At 51.2% G+C, this 17,838-nt stretch overlaps 3 protein-coding genes and 1 non-coding gene across 4 annotated transcripts in view; 2 read left to right on the plus strand and 2 right to left on the minus strand.

Moving 5' to 3' along the window:
• kcnh6a (potassium voltage-gated channel, subfamily H (eag-related), member 6a) overlaps positions 1 to 4,196 on the plus strand; it is a 4,428-nt gene extending 232 nt beyond the window's left edge. The window contains exons 2-7 of the mRNA XM_060074906.1: positions 422 to 521; positions 819 to 899; positions 941 to 1,084; positions 1,477 to 1,633; positions 3,308 to 3,527; positions 3,661 to 4,196. Coding sequence (XP_059930889.1) covers positions 422 to 521; positions 819 to 899; positions 941 to 1,084; positions 1,477 to 1,633; positions 3,308 to 3,527; positions 3,661 to 3,927 — 969 coding nt within the window. The 3' untranslated portion in view covers positions 3,928 to 4,196. The remainder of the gene's footprint in view (positions 1 to 421; positions 522 to 818; positions 900 to 940; positions 1,085 to 1,476; positions 1,634 to 3,307; positions 3,528 to 3,660) is intronic.
• Positions 1,685 to 1,756, minus strand: trnac-gca (transfer RNA cysteine (anticodon GCA)). Its single transcript has one exon. It is a non-coding gene; the product is annotated as a tRNA-Cys (tRNA).
• A 2,163-nt stretch (positions 4,197 to 6,359) lies between the features above and the next one.
• Positions 6,360 to 10,217, minus strand: dcaf7 (ddb1 and cul4 associated factor 7). Its single transcript, XM_060070506.1, has 7 exons — positions 9,802 to 10,217; positions 9,412 to 9,570; positions 9,161 to 9,272; positions 8,939 to 9,057; positions 8,437 to 8,646; positions 7,857 to 7,974; positions 6,360 to 7,675 (listed from the first exon to the last, which is right to left on the minus strand). Exons 1-7 carry the CDS (start codon positions 9,937 to 9,939, stop codon positions 7,503 to 7,505), a joined length of 1,029 nt encoding a protein of 342 aa, XP_059926489.1. The 5' UTR covers positions 9,940 to 10,217; the 3' UTR covers positions 6,360 to 7,502.
• Positions 10,218 to 10,693: 476 nt separating this feature from the next.
• ccdc47 (coiled-coil domain containing 47) lies at positions 10,694 to 17,805 on the plus strand. Its single transcript, XM_060070122.1, has 13 exons — positions 10,694 to 10,834; positions 12,047 to 12,348; positions 12,659 to 12,754; positions 12,969 to 13,143; positions 13,803 to 13,924; positions 14,088 to 14,153; positions 14,335 to 14,436; positions 14,599 to 14,709; positions 14,832 to 14,917; positions 15,096 to 15,154; positions 15,250 to 15,359; positions 15,790 to 15,957; positions 17,115 to 17,805. The coding sequence occupies exons 2-13, from the start codon at positions 12,055 to 12,057 to the stop codon at positions 17,193 to 17,195; spliced, it is 1,470 nt and encodes a 489-aa protein (XP_059926105.1). The 5' UTR covers positions 10,694 to 10,834; positions 12,047 to 12,054; the 3' UTR covers positions 17,196 to 17,805.
• Positions 17,806 to 17,838: the final 33 nt, after the last annotated feature.

Below are 17,838 nucleotides of genomic sequence, written 5' to 3' on the forward strand. Positions count from 1 at the left end.
CGATGTGTTGCGATGACTTAGAGACACTACTGTTCTGTTGGATCAGTAATCAACATCTATGAACTCTACATCAACATTCAACCGTAGCTTTTGACGTATTAACAAAAATTCAAATGATACTTTAAAGGATATTTCACCTAACTTTCTTCTCATCAAGTTTGCAAATTAAGCTCTTTAAGCCCTCAAGTATATAAGACAAGTGAAGGAAAGATCTCCACAGAACCGTAGCTGTAGCTTAACTGCACAGTGTGTTTTAAAAGGGGCCCAGGAAGCGGAGTATCTGCAGGCAGAGTGCTGGTCGATGTGGCGTGATGTAGGTGTGATGTAGGTGTGTTGTAGGGAGATGTAGGAGAGATGTAGGTGTGATGAAGGTGCTAGGTAGGTGTATGTTGCTGGGTGTCTGATCGCTGGTGTGTCTCAGGCAGACAGAATCCACCAGGTGACCCCCAGCGGAGACTCTGAGTGTGGCTACCACCGGCCCCGGCACCGCAGGCACTCGCTACGCCGCCGCAACCGGCCTGGTAAGGAACCTCCAGTGTGTGTGTCTGGAGGTGTGTCAGTGTGTATGTGTGCGTGTGAGCTTGTGCGTGTGTGCGTGCATGCCTGTGCGATGTGTGTGCGTCTGTCCGTGTGTGAGTGCATTTGTCTGTGTTTGTCAGTGTGTGTGTGTGTGCGTTTTGTGTGTGTGTGTGTGTGTGTGTGTGTGTGTGTGTGTGTGTGTGTGTTGTGTGTGTGTGTGTGTGTGTGTGTGTGTGCAACCGTGCCTGGCTGTGACCCATATCACCGCCCCCCCCCAACCCCCCCCTGTGGCGCTGCAGACGGGATGGACCGCGACGACGCCTGCCCGGACCAGGCCAATCACCGTGGCAACGCCGCCGTCTCCGCCTGGGACGAGCTGGGCAGCAGCGGCAGCCTCTACTCGGCGTCCAGCGACGAGGAGGTGAGGTCCGCGGGCCACGGCAAGGCCCAGAGCTACCCCCCCGGGGGCGGGGGAGACCCCCTGGAGTACCCCCCCGCCGAGCAGGACTTCCTGCCCTCATCGGGCCTGGCCCCGCCCTGGACCACTCGGGACCCCCCTACTCAGGTGAGGGTTTGGAGCACCTCAAAGGACGAGGCACCCCGTTTACAACCGCTGGTTAAGGCCCGAGATAAACCGATAAGAGAGTGACGTGTTAGATCGATAACGGCAGCGAGAGCGTTTTAACCGTCATAAAGACGGGTGTCATTTATTATTTCATAAAAAGCAAAGTAAAAGGAATATCTATTCATCCTTCTATCATTCTGTCTCTATCTCTTCTTTCTACATCGTAGCGCCTCAAAGCAGTTGCTTTGATTATTATTTAATTAGTTTCAACATTTTGGCTCATATCTCGTTGTTGAATTGAATGATTGTGATTGGTCACTGCGCGGACCAGAGCGTCTGCTGAATAAACCTAACGCATTCCAACCACACCGATGTCTCGTCCTGCCCCTCAGCCCCCCCCATGGAGGTGGGGGGGCTCTGCGGCTACTGGAACGAGCGCCGGGCCAGCCAGCTCTCGGACCGGGCCGTCTACCACCCCCCGCCTCGCCCCGTCCCGCGGCCCGGCCTCCTGGAGTCCCGGCTGGAGCTGCTGCAGAGCCAGCTCAACAGGTAGGCCCCGCCGAGGACCCCCCCACCCCCCGGGAGGGATAATGAAAAATGAGGGGGCACCCGGACTTGAACCAGGGACCTCTTGATCTGCAGTCAAATGCTCTACCACTGAGCTATACCCCCTGATGACTGAACCAAAGCGCCGAGCGGACTCTATGTTTGCTCTCCCTGCGGGCGGACGCGATTAACCGCCTCTGTGTTGTCACTCGGCAACAGAGCCTCCCTCGCTGCTGTGTTTGCGTTTCCATTCTCCGGGAGATAACATCGGAGAGCAGGGAGTGTGTTTGGAGAGGGAGGGAGGGAGGGTGAGCGGGAGGGAGGGTGAGAGGGGGTGGAGGGAGGAGGGAGGGAGGGAGGGAGGGAGGGAGGGAGGCAGGGTGAGAGGGAGGGAGGGGGAGGGAGGGAGGGAGGGAGGGAGGGAGGGAGGGAGGGAGGGAGGGAGGCAGGGTGAGAGATTGGGAGATCGAACGAGTGCGAGCGACAGTGAGAAAGAGAGAGAGGTTGACAAAGCGTAATAAGAGGCCCGGTCCACAAAAGACGGCTCTAGGCTCGGTTCTGACTCTGGAGCATGGACGGTGGATTATCACCTCCTCTTCACTCCTCCTCTTCATCACCTCCTCTTCACTCCTCTCTCCTCCTCTTCATCACCTCCTCTTCACTCCTCTCTCCTCCTCCTCTTCACTCCTCCTCTTCATCACCTCCTCTTCACTCCTCTCTCCTCCTCTTCATCACCTCCTCTTCACTCCTCTCTCCTCCTCCTCTTCACTCCTCTCTTCTCCTCTTCATCACCTCCTTTTCACTCCTCATCATCACCTCCTCTTCACTCCTGTCTCCTCCTCTTCACTCCTCTCTGCCCCTCCTCCTCTTCATCACCTCCTCTTCACTCCTCTCTCCTCCTCCTCTTCATCACCTCCTCTTCACTCCTCTCTCCTCCTCTTCCTCTCCTTCTCTTCACTCGTCGTCTTCATCACCACCTCTTCACTGCTCTCTCCTCCTCTTCACTGCTCTCTCCTCCTCTTCACTCCTCTCTCCTCCTCCTCTTCATCACCTCCTCTTCACTCCTCTCTCCTCCTCCTCTTCATCACCTCCTCTTCACTCCTCTCTCCTCCTCTTCATCACCTCCTCTTCACTCCTCTCTCCTCCTCTTCATCACTCCTCTTCACTCCTCTCTCCTCCTCTTCACTCCTCTCTCCTCCTCTTCATCACTCCTCTTCACTCCTGTCTCCTCCTCCTCTTCACTCCTCCTCTTCATCACCTCCTCTTCACTCCTCTTCATCACCTCCTCTTCACTCCTCTCTCCTCCTCTTCATCACCTCCTCTTCACTCCTCTCTCCTCCTCTTCATCACCTCCTCTTCACTCCTCTCTCCTCCTCCTCTTCACTCCTCTTCATCACCTCCTCTTCACTCCTCTCTGCCCCTCCTCCTCTTCATCACCTCCTCTTCACTCCTCTCTCCTCCTCCTCTTCACTCCTCTTCTTCACCTCCTCTTCACTCCTCTTCATCACCTCCTCTTCACTCCTCTCTCCTCCTCTTCATCGCCTCCTCTTCACTCCTCTCTCCTCCTCCTCTTCACTCCTCTTCTTCACCTCCTCTTCACTCCTCTTCATCACCTCCTCTTCACTCCTCTCTCCTCCTCTTCATCACTCCTCTTCACTCCTGTCTCCTCCCTCCCAGGCTGGAGGGCCGTATGACGGCGGACATCACCATCATCCTCCAGCTCCTCCAGAGGCAGATGGCCCCCATCCCCCCCGCCTACAGCACCGTGCCCCCCGGCCCGCACCCCGCGGCCCCCCCTCACCCCCCCCCGGCCCTGCTGGCCCCCGGCCCCGCCCCCCTCCGCACCGCGCTGTCCATCCCCCCGGTGCTGGTGGGCGGCGCCAGCACGCCACTACAGGTAGGGCAGGCACGCACACACACACACACACACACACACACACACACACACACACACATAAACACAAATAAACACAAATAAACACAAATAAACATGCACACATAAACATGCCCCCACCCCCCCCCCCCCCCAGAGCCCGGACCCCCAGCCGCAGTCGGAGGAGACCCTGTCCAGCGGCGTCCACCTCACGCCGGGCTCCGACGACACCATGTCCCTGTCCCCGGACGGAGACCCCCGGCCACGCCCCTCCGTCCTGGGCCTCCGCTTCTCCCTGGCCCCCCCGGGACGACTGTCCGGCGGGCCCCGCTTCCCCTCGCTCCCGGAGCTCCTGGAGACCCCCACGGAGGGCCAGGAGGAGGTGCAGAGGCACCTCTCGGACCCCAGCCTCCCTGCCAGTTAGTCGTCCCCCCCCTCCTGGGGTCCTCGTTTGGGACAGAGCAGGACGAAGGAGTGCGTCGCACCATGCCGGGTACTGGGACCTCGGTACCGGGTACTGGGTGTCGGGTACTCTGTACTGTGGTGTTCCCTCCCCCCCCCCCCCAAACCTGAACCCCCCCCCCCCCCTCCGTGATTCACTGGAAGGACCTCCACAGGACCTCCACAGAAGAAGAAGCTTGATGGGAGAGACCACTGGTGGGTCAAAGGTCGGACCGGAACCCAGGACACTCCCCCCCCCCCCCCCCCCCCCCCAACCACACCCGAACCCCAGCCTGCTGAGCCACCCCCCCCCCCCCCCCCCCTCCCTGCGGTTGACGAAAAAACCTGAGGGGACATCAGGCACGTATACAGCACATATATTTCCCGGTCTCTCACCCGTTATTAATAGATGGTGTTCGGACTGATGTATTTTTGTTAAATACGAGGGCAGCGCTCGGCCGTCCGTCCTTTCACTGTTTGAATCTGGACGCCTTCCTGTCAAAACGGAGTAGATACCGTTTCCTGTTTGGTTCAATGTTAAAAAAAGAGTGTCCAAGGTTTGCTTTGAGCGCCACACAGCCTGTAGGACGACGTACTATTCATGTTTCGTGGGCAGGAGCCCAGGAGGTAGAGCAGGTCGGATGGTAACTTGAAGGTTGCTTCCGGTTACCATCCCGGCTCCTCCTAGCCGAGTGTCGAGGTGTCCCTGAGCAAAGACGCCTCACCCTGACTGCTCCTGACGAGCTGGCTGTCGCCCTGCGTGGTCGACTCCGCCATCGGTGTGTGAATGAGTGGTTGTAAGTCGCTTTGGATAAAAGCGTCTGAAAAATCCCCTAAATGTAAATGTAATGTTGTTAACCAACGTCTGCAACACTGTGAGGAGGAAGGATGGAGGGAGGCACACTTTCTGGACGTGACTGATGAAGTGATTAACCAAGTCTAGTGTATATTGTATCTAACAAGCCCCTATTTTAAGTAAGAGTAGTCATCGAAGCCATCGCAAAGGATTCAGGATTCAGGACGGAACAACACGATACAACAGAGTATACACAGTATGTTACTGTATATCGACGCTGCTACACTTTAGAGAGCGACCACTACTTTTTTAGAGACAATAACATGTATTTGATATTCGCGGTCTGCATTTTTACCAGGACATTGGAATCATCTCGAATCATGTTCTCGTACTTGATTTGTGATGCCAACCTTACTGTGTCCCGTCAATGTTATTTAGATGTTACGCCATTTTGTTCAGAGTGCAACGGAATGAGCTGGGCTGAGAGCTATTCTGGGACAGCGCTGTAGTGTTTCCATGCAATGCGTCTCAACACTGTCCACCTACCGTCTGTAAGGCTGGTCATCACGCTCTTGAAATGAAAATGACGCCGGAATGCCGAAGTAGGGCGACAGGTGATGAAGATGAGGATGAGGATGATGAAGATGTAAATCCCATGCACTCAGTGTGACGTCTCGTCGTCTGCACCGGCTCTGATGACCGTGGGCGTTAACTCTGCAAAACAATCAGGAGAATGTAATAACCTTTTAAACTGTTTATAATCCTGTATGAGGTTTTATCGAAGCACAATTTCCTTACTATTGTAATTTTATCCTTTTTTGTTTTTTAGATTAAAGATTATTTATTGCACACTTCCATCATAGCTGATGTTTTATTGGATCGATGCCGACTGCTGGCGCCGTCGACGTGTCGAATAAAATGAAACATGCTAAAAGAGCTCCGTCTGTTAGCGTTCCAGGAGGGAACGGCGGTCCAATGAGAGGGCTGATGGGAGAGGAGCCGGCCAGGTGGGCGGTGGAAGCACGCCCCCCTGGTGAACCCCGCCCCGACCGCAGAGGATCCGGTGTCAAACAGGTGGTCTGCCTAATGGCCAACTCAGCAGTGCTCTCCTTCGCTGTCTGTCTCGGCTGCTGCTGCTGCTGCTGCCTAATTCTCTGACTTGCCTATCCAAACCTCAGCAGGGGAAGAAGACACACAGGAACAAGCCACGTCAAGGCCCCCGAAATAGTAGAGGGGCGGGTTCACTTGCTTCAGAGACGTTCCTGTGAATGAATCAGATACTCCCCGACCACGTTGTCGTATTATGTGTTAAAGTAATGGATCAGTGTCGATGGGAAGGGGTTTGGTTAGCTGGAAGGTATGCTACGAACATCGGCTTCTGACCATGGCTTTGTTTAGGCCTCAGATGAGCACAGCCCAGCTGTCCAATTTGAAGGAAAACTCATGTGTGAATGTACACGACACAGCTAGCACAAGCGCATCTTATGTTTGAGGGTCAAACAGAACAGTAATAAAAGGTCTATCAGTCATAGAAGAAGTCTTTAGGAACACAAACTATCAAAGCTTCTGCTTATATTATGAATTCAGTATTACTTCTAACAAAAATAGGACACAAGACATTCTTCCTAGGGCACAGAATACCATTTATTAGTAGAGCAAATTCAATAATACAAACTTTATGAAAAAGGCTACAACATGAACACTCAACAATATCTTAGGTAATATATTTATATGTATGTACATTTCCCCTTGCATTGGCATGCTACAAGGTCGTGACCTTAAAGTTCTAAGAAAACAGTAAAACAAGATTGGATAAAGACGTTTTACTATTCTCCCAGACCACGATGCAGATCTCATTGACTGGACAGCAGAAAATGCTGTTCTTCATAACTCATAAAAAAGAAAGCCAAAAAAAGAAAATCCAAAGTCTTAACGGTTTGAGACTGAACTACATTGTTCCAAAAGGGTTAGTGTGGATGGAGTATTTGACCTGTAAAAACTGCCCAAATACACTGTACAAATATGGAAACTATGGCAGAACAGCATTTACCTCGCTCGTCTGAGAACGATCGCAATACTGGACGACTTTGGATGCAAATATCCTGAAAGAAAAACATCCTGTGTATTTTAAAAAATTTCTGATGGTCCTGATCAACTGGTAATGAATGACAACCAATAAATCCCAAATGAAATTGTTCATACATATCTAGGAGATAATCTTCAGAGATTTGGCCAACCTTTTCCCAAGACATACACATCATGTTGTGGTGCAACTTCATAATAATCTCATGACGGGCTGAAGTGAGAGCTAACATCAAGGAGAAAGTATATCGTTTTTCATTTATTTTCACTTTTATGTGAACTGCCAACTGCACAACAGAGTTCAAAGCGCTTGCGGCCTTCATCACAACTACTCCGAAAACACTGAACTCCATCGAGTGAGTCAAATAAATACGAGCAGGGGAGTGGGTTTGACCGAAGACATGGAGGTGGGACGGACGGACGGACGGGGACTGAAGGCGTAAACATGGATAAAGAGGAGCTGGATGCGGTGGAGTGCGACTCCGAAGAAGAAGAAGAAGAAGAAGAAGGAAAACATAAGCCATGAGAGTCTCTCGCTGCCGGCTCCTTCTCCCGCTGAGATCTGAGTGGACGAGGACCACGCGACCTCCCGTCTGAGAAGTAATGTCCGAGTCTCAAGCAGCGCTCCCCCCCCCCCCCCCCCCCCCCCCTCCCACCGGGGGCCGGGACGTCCCGGGGGGCTAGACCCGCAGGATCTCCAGGCAGTTGTTGTAGCAGATGGCGATCCAGTCGGGCTGGGTGGAGGCCCACTGCACGTTGTTGATCTCCCCCTCGGCCGTGTAGGCCAGGATGGGGTCCTCGATGGCCCGGGGCATCTGCTGGATGTCCCAGATCAGCGCCTGGTGGTCGTCGGCTGGAAGGAGAAACAAAGACACCGAGTTGACTATCGCCCCATTCAGGCTAGGCTGCGATACGCCCTCTGGAAGGCCGGGGAGTACGGTAACCCAACGTTGGATTTAGCTCAGAACCAGGGGGCCAGGCCCGTCAGGACGGCGACCGTTTGTACGGGGCGGTTCCAGGGTGTGTGCGCTCACCGGCGGTGCAGATGTGACAGGAGGAGTGGGGCGCCCAGGCAATGCCGTTCACACAGGCCCGGTGGTTGTTGAGCCGAGCCACGGGCGTGCACGGGACGCGCACGTCAAGGATCACCACCTGGCACGGAGACCGAGACACCAAGGGTTACAAGCAAGGCCGCCTTAATGCACGGGCTAACCTGGGCTGAAGCCCCAGGGCCTAAGACGATCGGGGGTCTATCATGAGCTTTCGTAAAACAAATATCTATATTTTTTTATTTTTAATACTGGCTCATGATAGGCCCCCCGATCGGCGTAGGCCCAAGACAATGGGATTTTTTGTTTTGGGCTCACAAAGATCAGAGGCCTATCATGAGCCAAGAAAAAAGAGGGCCACTAGTGGTAGCTGGGCCCAGTGGCCTCTTGACACAACAGCCACAGTCACAGTCGTCTCACACCCCCCCCCCCCCCCCCCCCCCGACAACGGCGAAATGTCAGAAAATAATTTACACATCTACGAAACCTCTCAGCCCCAGGGCCCAATGACCACAGAGACGCCGCCCCCGGCTGCGTGGCCACCGCCGTCGGCGCGCCCACTCACCTCCATGCCGTCCATGGCCATGGTGGCCAGGTAGTTGGGGTCCTGCTTGTTCCAGCACAGGCGGAGCAGCGGGTGGTGCTGGGGGTCCTCGTAGATGATGGTGCTGTGCTCCAGGTGACGCAGATCGAACATGCGCACAGAGCCGTCGGCGCCCACCGAGGCAAACATGTCGCGCCCGCCACCGGCGCGGCTGAAGGCGATGTCGTACACCTGCGGACGCACAGCCGGGTGTTAGCATACGGCACAGGGCGTCCTGGCCAAGCGACGTGGCCACCTGGCCACTGCACGTCAGTGTGGGGAGCCCATCGGCTGATAGAAGACTGAAGTACAGCACAGGTGAGGTGAAGAGGTAGTATGTAACCCTAACTGGTAATAATGAGAGCAAAGTGAGGAGAAATAGTCACATTATCCAACATGGGAGTTTTGGACACCATAGGGTATCATCATGCAGCTCCACTCTAAAGTTAGAGAGAGTCCGTTGACTGAACACACACACACACACCTCTTTATCGTGAGCGATGAGCTGGGTCTTCACGTGGCCAGACACCAGGTTGACTCTACCCAGCACCTGTCCGGTTTCCAGGCCCCAGATGGTGCAGGTGGTGTCAATGCTAGAAGTGCCTGCAAATCAACACCACCGGGTTAGGAAAGTGCAATTGTAGTAGAACTCCCTTAACCAATTTGTGTTGCGAGCAGTGCAGAGTTCAGTTCTGGGTTCACTCACCCAGGAGATTAGGATCAACCTCATTCCAGTCGAAGGAGGTGAGTGGGGCACAGAAATCTGAGTTCTTGTTGTTGTTCAGAAGGCACTCCAGACGTGTTTCAGTGTCGCTCACCTGAAATGGGAATGAACTTACTGTCAAAGTTGCCATTTTACCAAGTCTCCAACCATCCATCCAGCCATACAGTGGCAGAAAAGCAAATTGTGAGTGCATTTACGATTGTATTTAGTTAATCATCTTAATAGGAGCCTACCCTCCAGATGCGCAGGTAGTCCCCGCTCGTGGCCAGCAGGTCCGGGTAGACCCCCTTGGTGTCCGGGATCCACATAATCTTAGTGGTGGGGTACGGGTGGTCGAAGGTGTTCCTGCAGATGAACTCCGAGCTCTCCTCTTCTAGACCCACCAGCTGAACCTGTATGAAGGGGGTATAAACAATGCATCGATGGGACGATCAGTTTGGATATTATGCATTTATACACAAACAGCGAGTCACACTTTGTTTCATGATACGCGATCTGCAGGTGACAACAGTGTGCAGCCCCGGTGACAACACGCAGGGCGCTCCGGCCCGCTGCAGCTCCAGAAGGCTAACAGTTAGCTAGCATCAGCGAAGGAGAAAAGATAAGACCCAACATGGACTCACCTTGTTGTTGTACTCCTCCACGAAGCTCCCGAGGGCCAGGCGAAAGCGTTTGTCCGGCCGGACGCTCCAGTTCATGGCGTACACCGTCCATGGCGCCTCGTATTTGTAGATTTCTTTCCGCTTTCCGTGCAGCGACATCCTCGGCTGGAGCGACAACGCTGTCGTCGAACCCGCTAGCGAGCAGCCACGCAAATTAAAACAACCGTTAGAGATTTAATTACAGTGGCTTCGGGTCGACCGTGTGTTAAGATTTCAACAAGCGTGTCCGAAACGGTCATTAAACCCGTGTATGCTTCGCCTTGAACGATGTTTTCTTCAGTGGTTTAGCTGACAAAGACCATCTTTGCTAGCAGTGACCGAGTGACGATGCTGCGCATGCGCGGCCTGAAAGCCACTCAAACCCCGGTCAAAAACCTCCCCCGCTTGCACACGCACATAACGCTCACGCTTTATTTAGAGATAAAACAACAAAATGAATATATTGCATTGAAATCAACCAACGTCCTTCGCGTCGCTTGGACAAGTTTTCTAAATCTAACTATTGAAGTCCATCAAGTATGGTGAAGGGGACAAAGAAGACCCCCTAGTGGTGGAGACTTATACTGCAGCCGCCCCCCACTCACACACACACACACGCACGCACGCACGCACACACACACACACACACACACACACACACACACACACACACACACACACACACACACACACACACACACACACACACACACACACACACACACACACACACACACACACACAATGTTGCCAGATTGGGCCATATTTCCAGCCCAATCTGGCAACACTGGCTGCAGCCAATCTGACCCAATCTGGCAACACTGCACACAGGAGACCTTGGTCTCCCTAGTGGTAGAGAAGTGTAACGCAGCCGCCCCCCCTCTCACACACAGGAGACCTGGGCACCGCACTGCCTTGTGGGTAGAACGCTGTCAAGTAGCTGAACGGAGCGGGTTGACGGTCAGGCCACAGCAGTCTGCCGATTCATTCCTCAGTCCTAAATACGTCTTGCCAGGTACTTTCGTTCTTCCTCCGGTGATTCCTGAATTTGGTGATGTTTAGCTGCTCGTCACATTCGCAGTAGCCTTAGCATGGTAACGCTAGCGCCACGGGAGTGAACGTAGCTGTTAGCTTCCCACAACATTAACGCCGTGTCGTTAGCCGTTAGCATGCTAACGCCAGATTTGCTAGTCGTAGTAAGTGAGTATTGGGGGGGATGGGGGCTGGTGGTTGGCTTCGTAGGATCTACGATGCGAGGAGTTTCACGAAGCCCATGCTCCTACGAATGAATGGTTTTCATCCACGAAACATTTTGATAAGTTGTTGATTTAAACGATTTGCGAATAGCGACAAAACCAGTGAGGTGACCCATGGTCTCACAGGTTATTGTAGTAAGTCGTCGAGTGAAGTTAATCAACAACTCTCTGGCCGGAAACGAGATCATGTAGTAGTAGTAAGAGCCACTAATCCCTTATTAGTATACGTGTTCCTCATACTGGGATCTGCGACCGAGCCACGGGGATTCTTTCTTTATTCTGTTAGAGTTTAGACCCCTCCCGCTGTGAGTTAGCAGCTCGACGGCGGACCTGATGAGCAGCTTTCGTGTGGTCATGTAGAATTGATGGTGGATGCAATGCAAAACACCATGAGCACTCGTCCACATTGGTCAGGTGGTGTTACCCCCTGCGGCTATGAAGGCTTACCTAATCCTTTCCCTAGGGTGCATATTTCACTTGGCAAGTTGGCATGGATGGAGGATTCACTGGAGGATCCTGTGTGTGTGCGTGTACATGCGCTTTGAACTGCTTCGGTTGGATAGTGTATCGACACTTCAATTTATTCGAAAAATGTATAGATTCTGAAGACCTGATCGCCATAATTGGTGGAAACTTGGCCGCAAGCGACGTTCGATTTTTGCCATTCGGTCCATGGACTGCCTTATTCATGATCATAACTCTTATCTGATGGTATTTAATGGCGTTAAATTCACCAATATTCCATCTCTACGGAAGGCTTGGGTTATCCTATTTGTATCCGCATGTAACTGTTGAATCAGAAAACAACCTTTAACCGACTTGCTCATTCGAGTTAGTTTTTTTTCAAGCCATTGCCTTTTCGCAGCCAACCTGATTCCTTTACTCTCTCGCTTCCTCTATTTGACCTTCTCTGTCCCTCCTACTCCCTTATTTACTGTGTTCCCTGTCTCTGTCACCCCGTCTTGGTGTAGTTGCTACCATGAGGGCTTTCCACCTCCTCCTGGTGCCTGTCCTGCTGCTGCTACTCGCCCTCCCGTACTCCAGGGGGCGCTACAACGACGACTTTGACGACGGCGAGGACATCGCCGACTTTGACGACAACGACTTTGCCGAGTTCGAGGACATGAACGAGGACGGCGCCGCCGAGACGGAGACGGCCCCGCCCCCACGGGCATCTCCATCTTCATCACTGCCCGAGGAAGAGGAGGACGAAGACGAGGCCACTGTGGAGCTGGAGGAAGAGCAGGACGGCTTTGAGGAGTCGGACAACAATGTAAGTCTGACTTTGGCTGGGGAGCAACTGATTGACACAGATGGGCGTGGCTTTGTGTTGAAATGAATTCAAGATAATCAGATTAAATAACTGACATTCTTGCTCTCTTCGCTCCGGCGGAATCCAGTTGAAAGTAACAGAAAAACATTTCCTCTTCCGAGGAAAGGCCTATCTGTTCATCTTCTATCACGGTTCTTTGGTGTGTTCCATTTCAAACGGGTTATGACTGCTCTCCAATGGCGAGGCTACAGGTTCATGGGGACTTCTGTTTACGCTCATTGAGATTATCATCCTATTTTTTTTTTCTCAGGATCAAGATATGTACAGCAACTACGATCGGGAGGAGTTTGAGGGCATCGGGGACAAACCGGGCCATTCCATGAAGGACCCGCTTATAATCCACAAGGTAAGACCCAAGTGATTCCTTTTATACGCTGCAGTCACACGTTATCATTTTTTCACTGGGTGACCCATATTGAAAGCCTTATGGCTTTGAGTTATTTATTTCTCCTTGAACGTGAATCTTCTCCCTTAACTGCGCCTTTTTGACAGTTTGACAGTTGCCATGGTTATGAAGTATGCTTGTGCTTTGTCTCCCCCACCACCCACACACCTTTCAGGTTCCCGCCCACTTGCAGAACAGCTGGGAGAGCTACTACATGGAGATCCTCATGGTGACCGGGCTACTGGCCTACATCATGAACTACATCATCGGCAAGAACAAGAACAGCCGGCTGGCCCAGACCTGGTTCAACTCTCACCGGGAGCTTCTGGAGAGCAACTTCTCCCTAGTGGGTCAGTACCATGTAGTAGTTTATGTTGGGCCTGCTTATGTCGCTGCAAACCATGACCAATAACACCACCCCTCTGGTGCCTTAGTGGGTTGGTACCTTCTCATTAGTTTATGTTGTAGTAGTTTATGTTGCTGCAAATCATGACTGATAACACCACCCCTCTGGTGCCTTAGTGGGTCGGTACCGTCTTAGTTGTTGATGTTGTTAATGTTGCTACAAATCGTTACCAATAAAACCACACCTCATTGCGACATCCTGTTTATTTTGCAATGATTGTTGCAACATAAACAGTATGCAATATGGGAGGGAGGAGTAACCTTTCAGGCGGGGGTGGGGCAATATTAACTTTTTATAATTGTTTTCGGAGTGGGTAAATCTACTGGACGAGAAATTGGTTTAAAAATGTAAGCCAGGATTTCTTTACCGGTCAAATACTTCCGCTATAGACGTGTTCACTCAGGACGCTGCTTCAGTTGTTTCTGCCTTTAACGTGTGTGTGTGTGTGTGTGTGTGTGTGTGTGTGTGTGTGTGTGTGTGTGTGTGTGTGTGTGTGTGTGTGTGTGTGTGTGTGTGTGTGTGTGTGTGTGTGTGTGTGTGTGTGTGTGTGTGTGTGTGTGTGTGTGTGTGTGTGTGTGTGTGTGTGTGTGTGTGTGTGATCAGGTGATGATGGGACCAGTAAAGACGCGGTCAGCACTGGGAAGCTGAACCAGGAGAACGAACACATCTACAACCTGTGGTGCTCCGGCCGTGTGTGCTGCGAGGGCATGCTCATCCAGCTCAAGGTGTGTGTGTGTGCACATCTGACTGAGTGGTGTGTGTGTGTGTGTTCACACACCCATGTGAGTGTGTGTGTTGGAATGCGTGTGTGCGGTACCTTTGTCATGTTATACACAGGATATTATTCGGCTAAGTTTCTTACGTGATGTCTCCTCTCCCTTGCTCCAGTTCCTGAAGAGGCAGGACCTTCTGAACGTGTTGGCCAGGATGATGAGGCCAGCCTGTGATCAAGTGGTAGGTGACCTGGCCTAGGGACAGTCCCCGTCCCTCCCCCCTGACCCGAGACTCGCAGCACAGCTAATATTCATACTAACGTCCATGCATGCGCTCACCTCGAAACGTCCCAAAAATCCGAAGCTGCTTGTTGATGTTTAGTAACCATCACGTTACCATGGCTCTGTGTTTCTGTCCGTAGCAAATTAAAGTCACGCTGAACGATGACGACATGGACACGTTTGTGTTCGCCGTGGGCACCAAGAAGGCCATGGCGAAGATGCAGAAGGACATGCAGGACTTGGTAACCCTCTTCTAAACGACTTGTCATTTTGTTCACCTGGATCTTACGTTACGCCATCTGTACTCTATGTATTGCTCTGCGGTGTTGGCATTGTGACCCTGCCTGTTATAGCAACATTTTTGATCCATGACTCACTCCCTGTGCTTCCTTACCTCTCTGCAGAGTGAGTTCTGCAGCGATAAACCCAAATCTGGAGCCAAGTATGGCCTCCCAGAATCCCTTGCCATTCTCACCGAGATGGGCGAGGTCACAGATGGAGTGATGGACAGCAAGGTCAGCCATCTTCTGCTTTTACTTTCCCATGTTTACGTGTCGACAGCACATTTATGTGTCATCCGTATGTGGAGATACTGATCTCCTTTGACTGACTCTTTTTTTTTTCATTTGTTTTTCAGATGGTACATTTTATTACCAGCCATGCTGACAAGATTGAATCCATCCATTTGTCGGACCAATTTTCTGGTCCAAAAGTTATGCAAGAGTACGTACATGTTCTGTTTGATTTTTGTCGGTTTTTAAAGAGTTGTGTGAACTGTCCGGTGGAAATCATATACCTGATAATGCCATGCATATTATGGTAGAAATTATATTGTTTTTCATGATATGGTATGGATTATATACATGGTTTTGGTGTTCATGGTATTCTTCTTGGGTTGCAGGGAGGGACAGCCATTAAAGCTGCCAGAAACCAAGAAGACTCTTCAGTTTACATTCAATGGTGAGGGAACTCGCGCTGACCTTTTTCTGTCACACATGCCTGGTTTTTGTTCATATTAGTCCATATCTAACATCTCTGTCTTTGTATGGGTGTAGTGCCTGGCATGGGCAACACCTCCCCCAAAGACATGGACAGCCTGCTCCCTCTGATGAACATGGTGATCTACAGCATCGACAAGGTCAAGAAGCTCCGCCTCAACCGAGAGGTGGGTGGTAGGAGGCGGGGCCTCTGTTTGTAACTCCGCCCATCACAGATCTCAGCGTTTTTTTTTTTTTTCTTTTCTGCACCCTGTTTGTTACAATCGAGGTGCAGAAGTCTGTGCTGGTTACGACTGAAATGCCCTCCTGAGACGTGATATGGTCTCCTTTTTGTACGGGTGAAGCAAGTGATGCTCTATACTGATGAGAGTTGACAGGATGTTGTGAAATGCTGTTCTTACAAAACAAACATTCTTTATTCTGACACTTGATCAAGAGTATTTCCTTAATATGTTTGGTACCTTTCGCTTTTTAGTTAAAGCCTAAATGTTTGAGAATCCGTGCATGTTTATTTGACCCATTATTAGATAGGTTTAGGCTGCTTTTCATCATCCTCCGTCCGTCCGTCCGTCCTGACGTCTGCGTCTGTGCGTCCAGGGCAAGCAGAAGGCTGACCGGAACCGTGCGCGTGTGGAGGAGAACTTCCTGAAGCAGACCCACGCCCAGCGGCAGGAGGCCGCCCAGACCCGCCGGGAGGAGAAGAAGAGGGCAGAGAAGGAGAGGATCATGAGCGAGGAGGACCCCGAGAGACAGCGCCGCCTTGAGGTGATCCTCCCCCCACCCCCCCCCGCCCGCTGTTACCAGGAGCCTGAGAATGTGTGGATGACGGACTGTGTGGACGACTGAATTTGTAGGTGGCTCCATGAATGTGTGGCTGCATGAATGTGTGGCTGAATGAATGAGTAACTGAATGAATGTGTAGATGGCTTCATGTATGGTTGCATGAATGTTTAGCTGCATGAATGTGTACATGGCTTCATGTATGGCTGCATGAATGTGTAGTTGGCTGAATGTTTAGCTGCATGAATGAGGAACTGAATGAATTTGTAGATGGTTCCATGAATGTGTATCTGCATGAATGTGTGGCTGTATGAATGTGTGGCTGGCTTCATGTGTAGATGGCTTCATGTATGGTTGCATGAATGTGTAGCTGCATGAATGTGTACATGGCTTCATGTTTGGCTGCATGAATGTGTAGTTGGCTTAATGTATGGCTGCCTGAATGTGTAGTTGGCTGAATGTATAGCTGCATGAATGAGTAACTGAATGAATGTGTAGATGGCTTCATGTGTGGTTGCATGAATGTGTAGCTGCATGAATGTGTACATGGCTTCATGTATGGCTGCATGAATGTGTAATTGGCTTAATGTATGGCTGCCTGGATGTGTAGTTGGCTGAATGTATAGCTGCATGAATGAGTAACTGAATGAATGTGTAGATGGCTTAATGTGTAACTGCCTGCATGAATGTGTAGCTGCCTGAATATTGAGCTACATGAATGCGTGGTGCATGAATATGGGGCTACATGAATGTGTGGTGCATTAATGTGTAGCTGCATAAAAGCGATGCTGCATGAATGTGTACATGAATGCGTGGTGCATGAATATGGGGCTACATGAATGTGTAGCTGGCGTAATGTACAGCTGCCTGAATGAATAGCTACATATTTGTTTAGATGCATGAATGAGTTGACAAATATATAGCATTCATTTGTCAAGTGCGTTGGTGTGATAAACAAGGTCACGGGAGCTGTAATGAGTTTGATATTTTTAGTCCACCCAATCAGCCGGGTCTGTTTCTCGTTGAATAAAAGTGTTATTCCCGGGGATTCAACCTGAGACAATTACCTCTTGACGGGGGGCTTCTTGTTTCACCGGTAGTTAAACCAATTAACCGTTCCGCCGTTTGTGTTCGTGTCACAGGAAGCCGCGCAGCGCCGCGAGCAGAAGAAGATCGAGAAGAAGCAGATGAAGATGAAGCAGATCAAAGTGAAAGCCATGTGAGACAAGGACCACTACTGGGATGAGAGGGAGGAGGAGAAGCTGGGGGGGGGGGGGTTACAAGCACACCCAATGCGCCCCATGCCGTCCCTCTGCCTGCTCTCACTGCTGTACACACGGTCTCCAACCACGCAACACCCCCTCCTCCCCCCCCCCCAAACACTCCAGACATTCCCAGCACAAGGGTGTGTCGGCTAGGCTTTGTCTCCATGGAAACATGCTTCCTTGTGAGTGTGTCGGGCTGTGGGGGAACGGTGTTTTTGTGTCGAGGCTGACGGAGTATCACATCCGTTGCGGCAGAATCACGGCAACTTTCATCCCTCCTCCTCCTCCTCCTCTTCCTCTTCCCTCTGGAACAATCTTTCTCCGAAGTCCGCAAGCGACGTAGCTCAGTGAGCCTTTTAAATTTGTACTTCCAACCGACACTATGCGACGGCCATCTTTTAAATGTAATAAAGAACACTGGTTGCTATTTGAATCGATGAGAATTTGGGAATCATCAAAAGATTATTCTTTTTTTATTTATTAATATTTTTGTCATTGGTTTTTTCATGGGCTGTGTCTGTCTCTGATGGAATGTGCGAACAAATCGAATAAAATGCATTGACGCTCATTAACTGTTTCATTTTGAGTTTGACCTTTTCAA

This window comes from Gadus macrocephalus, chromosome 2 (assembly GCF_031168955.1).
Source record: "Gadus macrocephalus chromosome 2, ASM3116895v1".
Taxonomy (NCBI): Eukaryota; Metazoa; Chordata; class Actinopteri; order Gadiformes; family Gadidae; genus Gadus; species Gadus macrocephalus.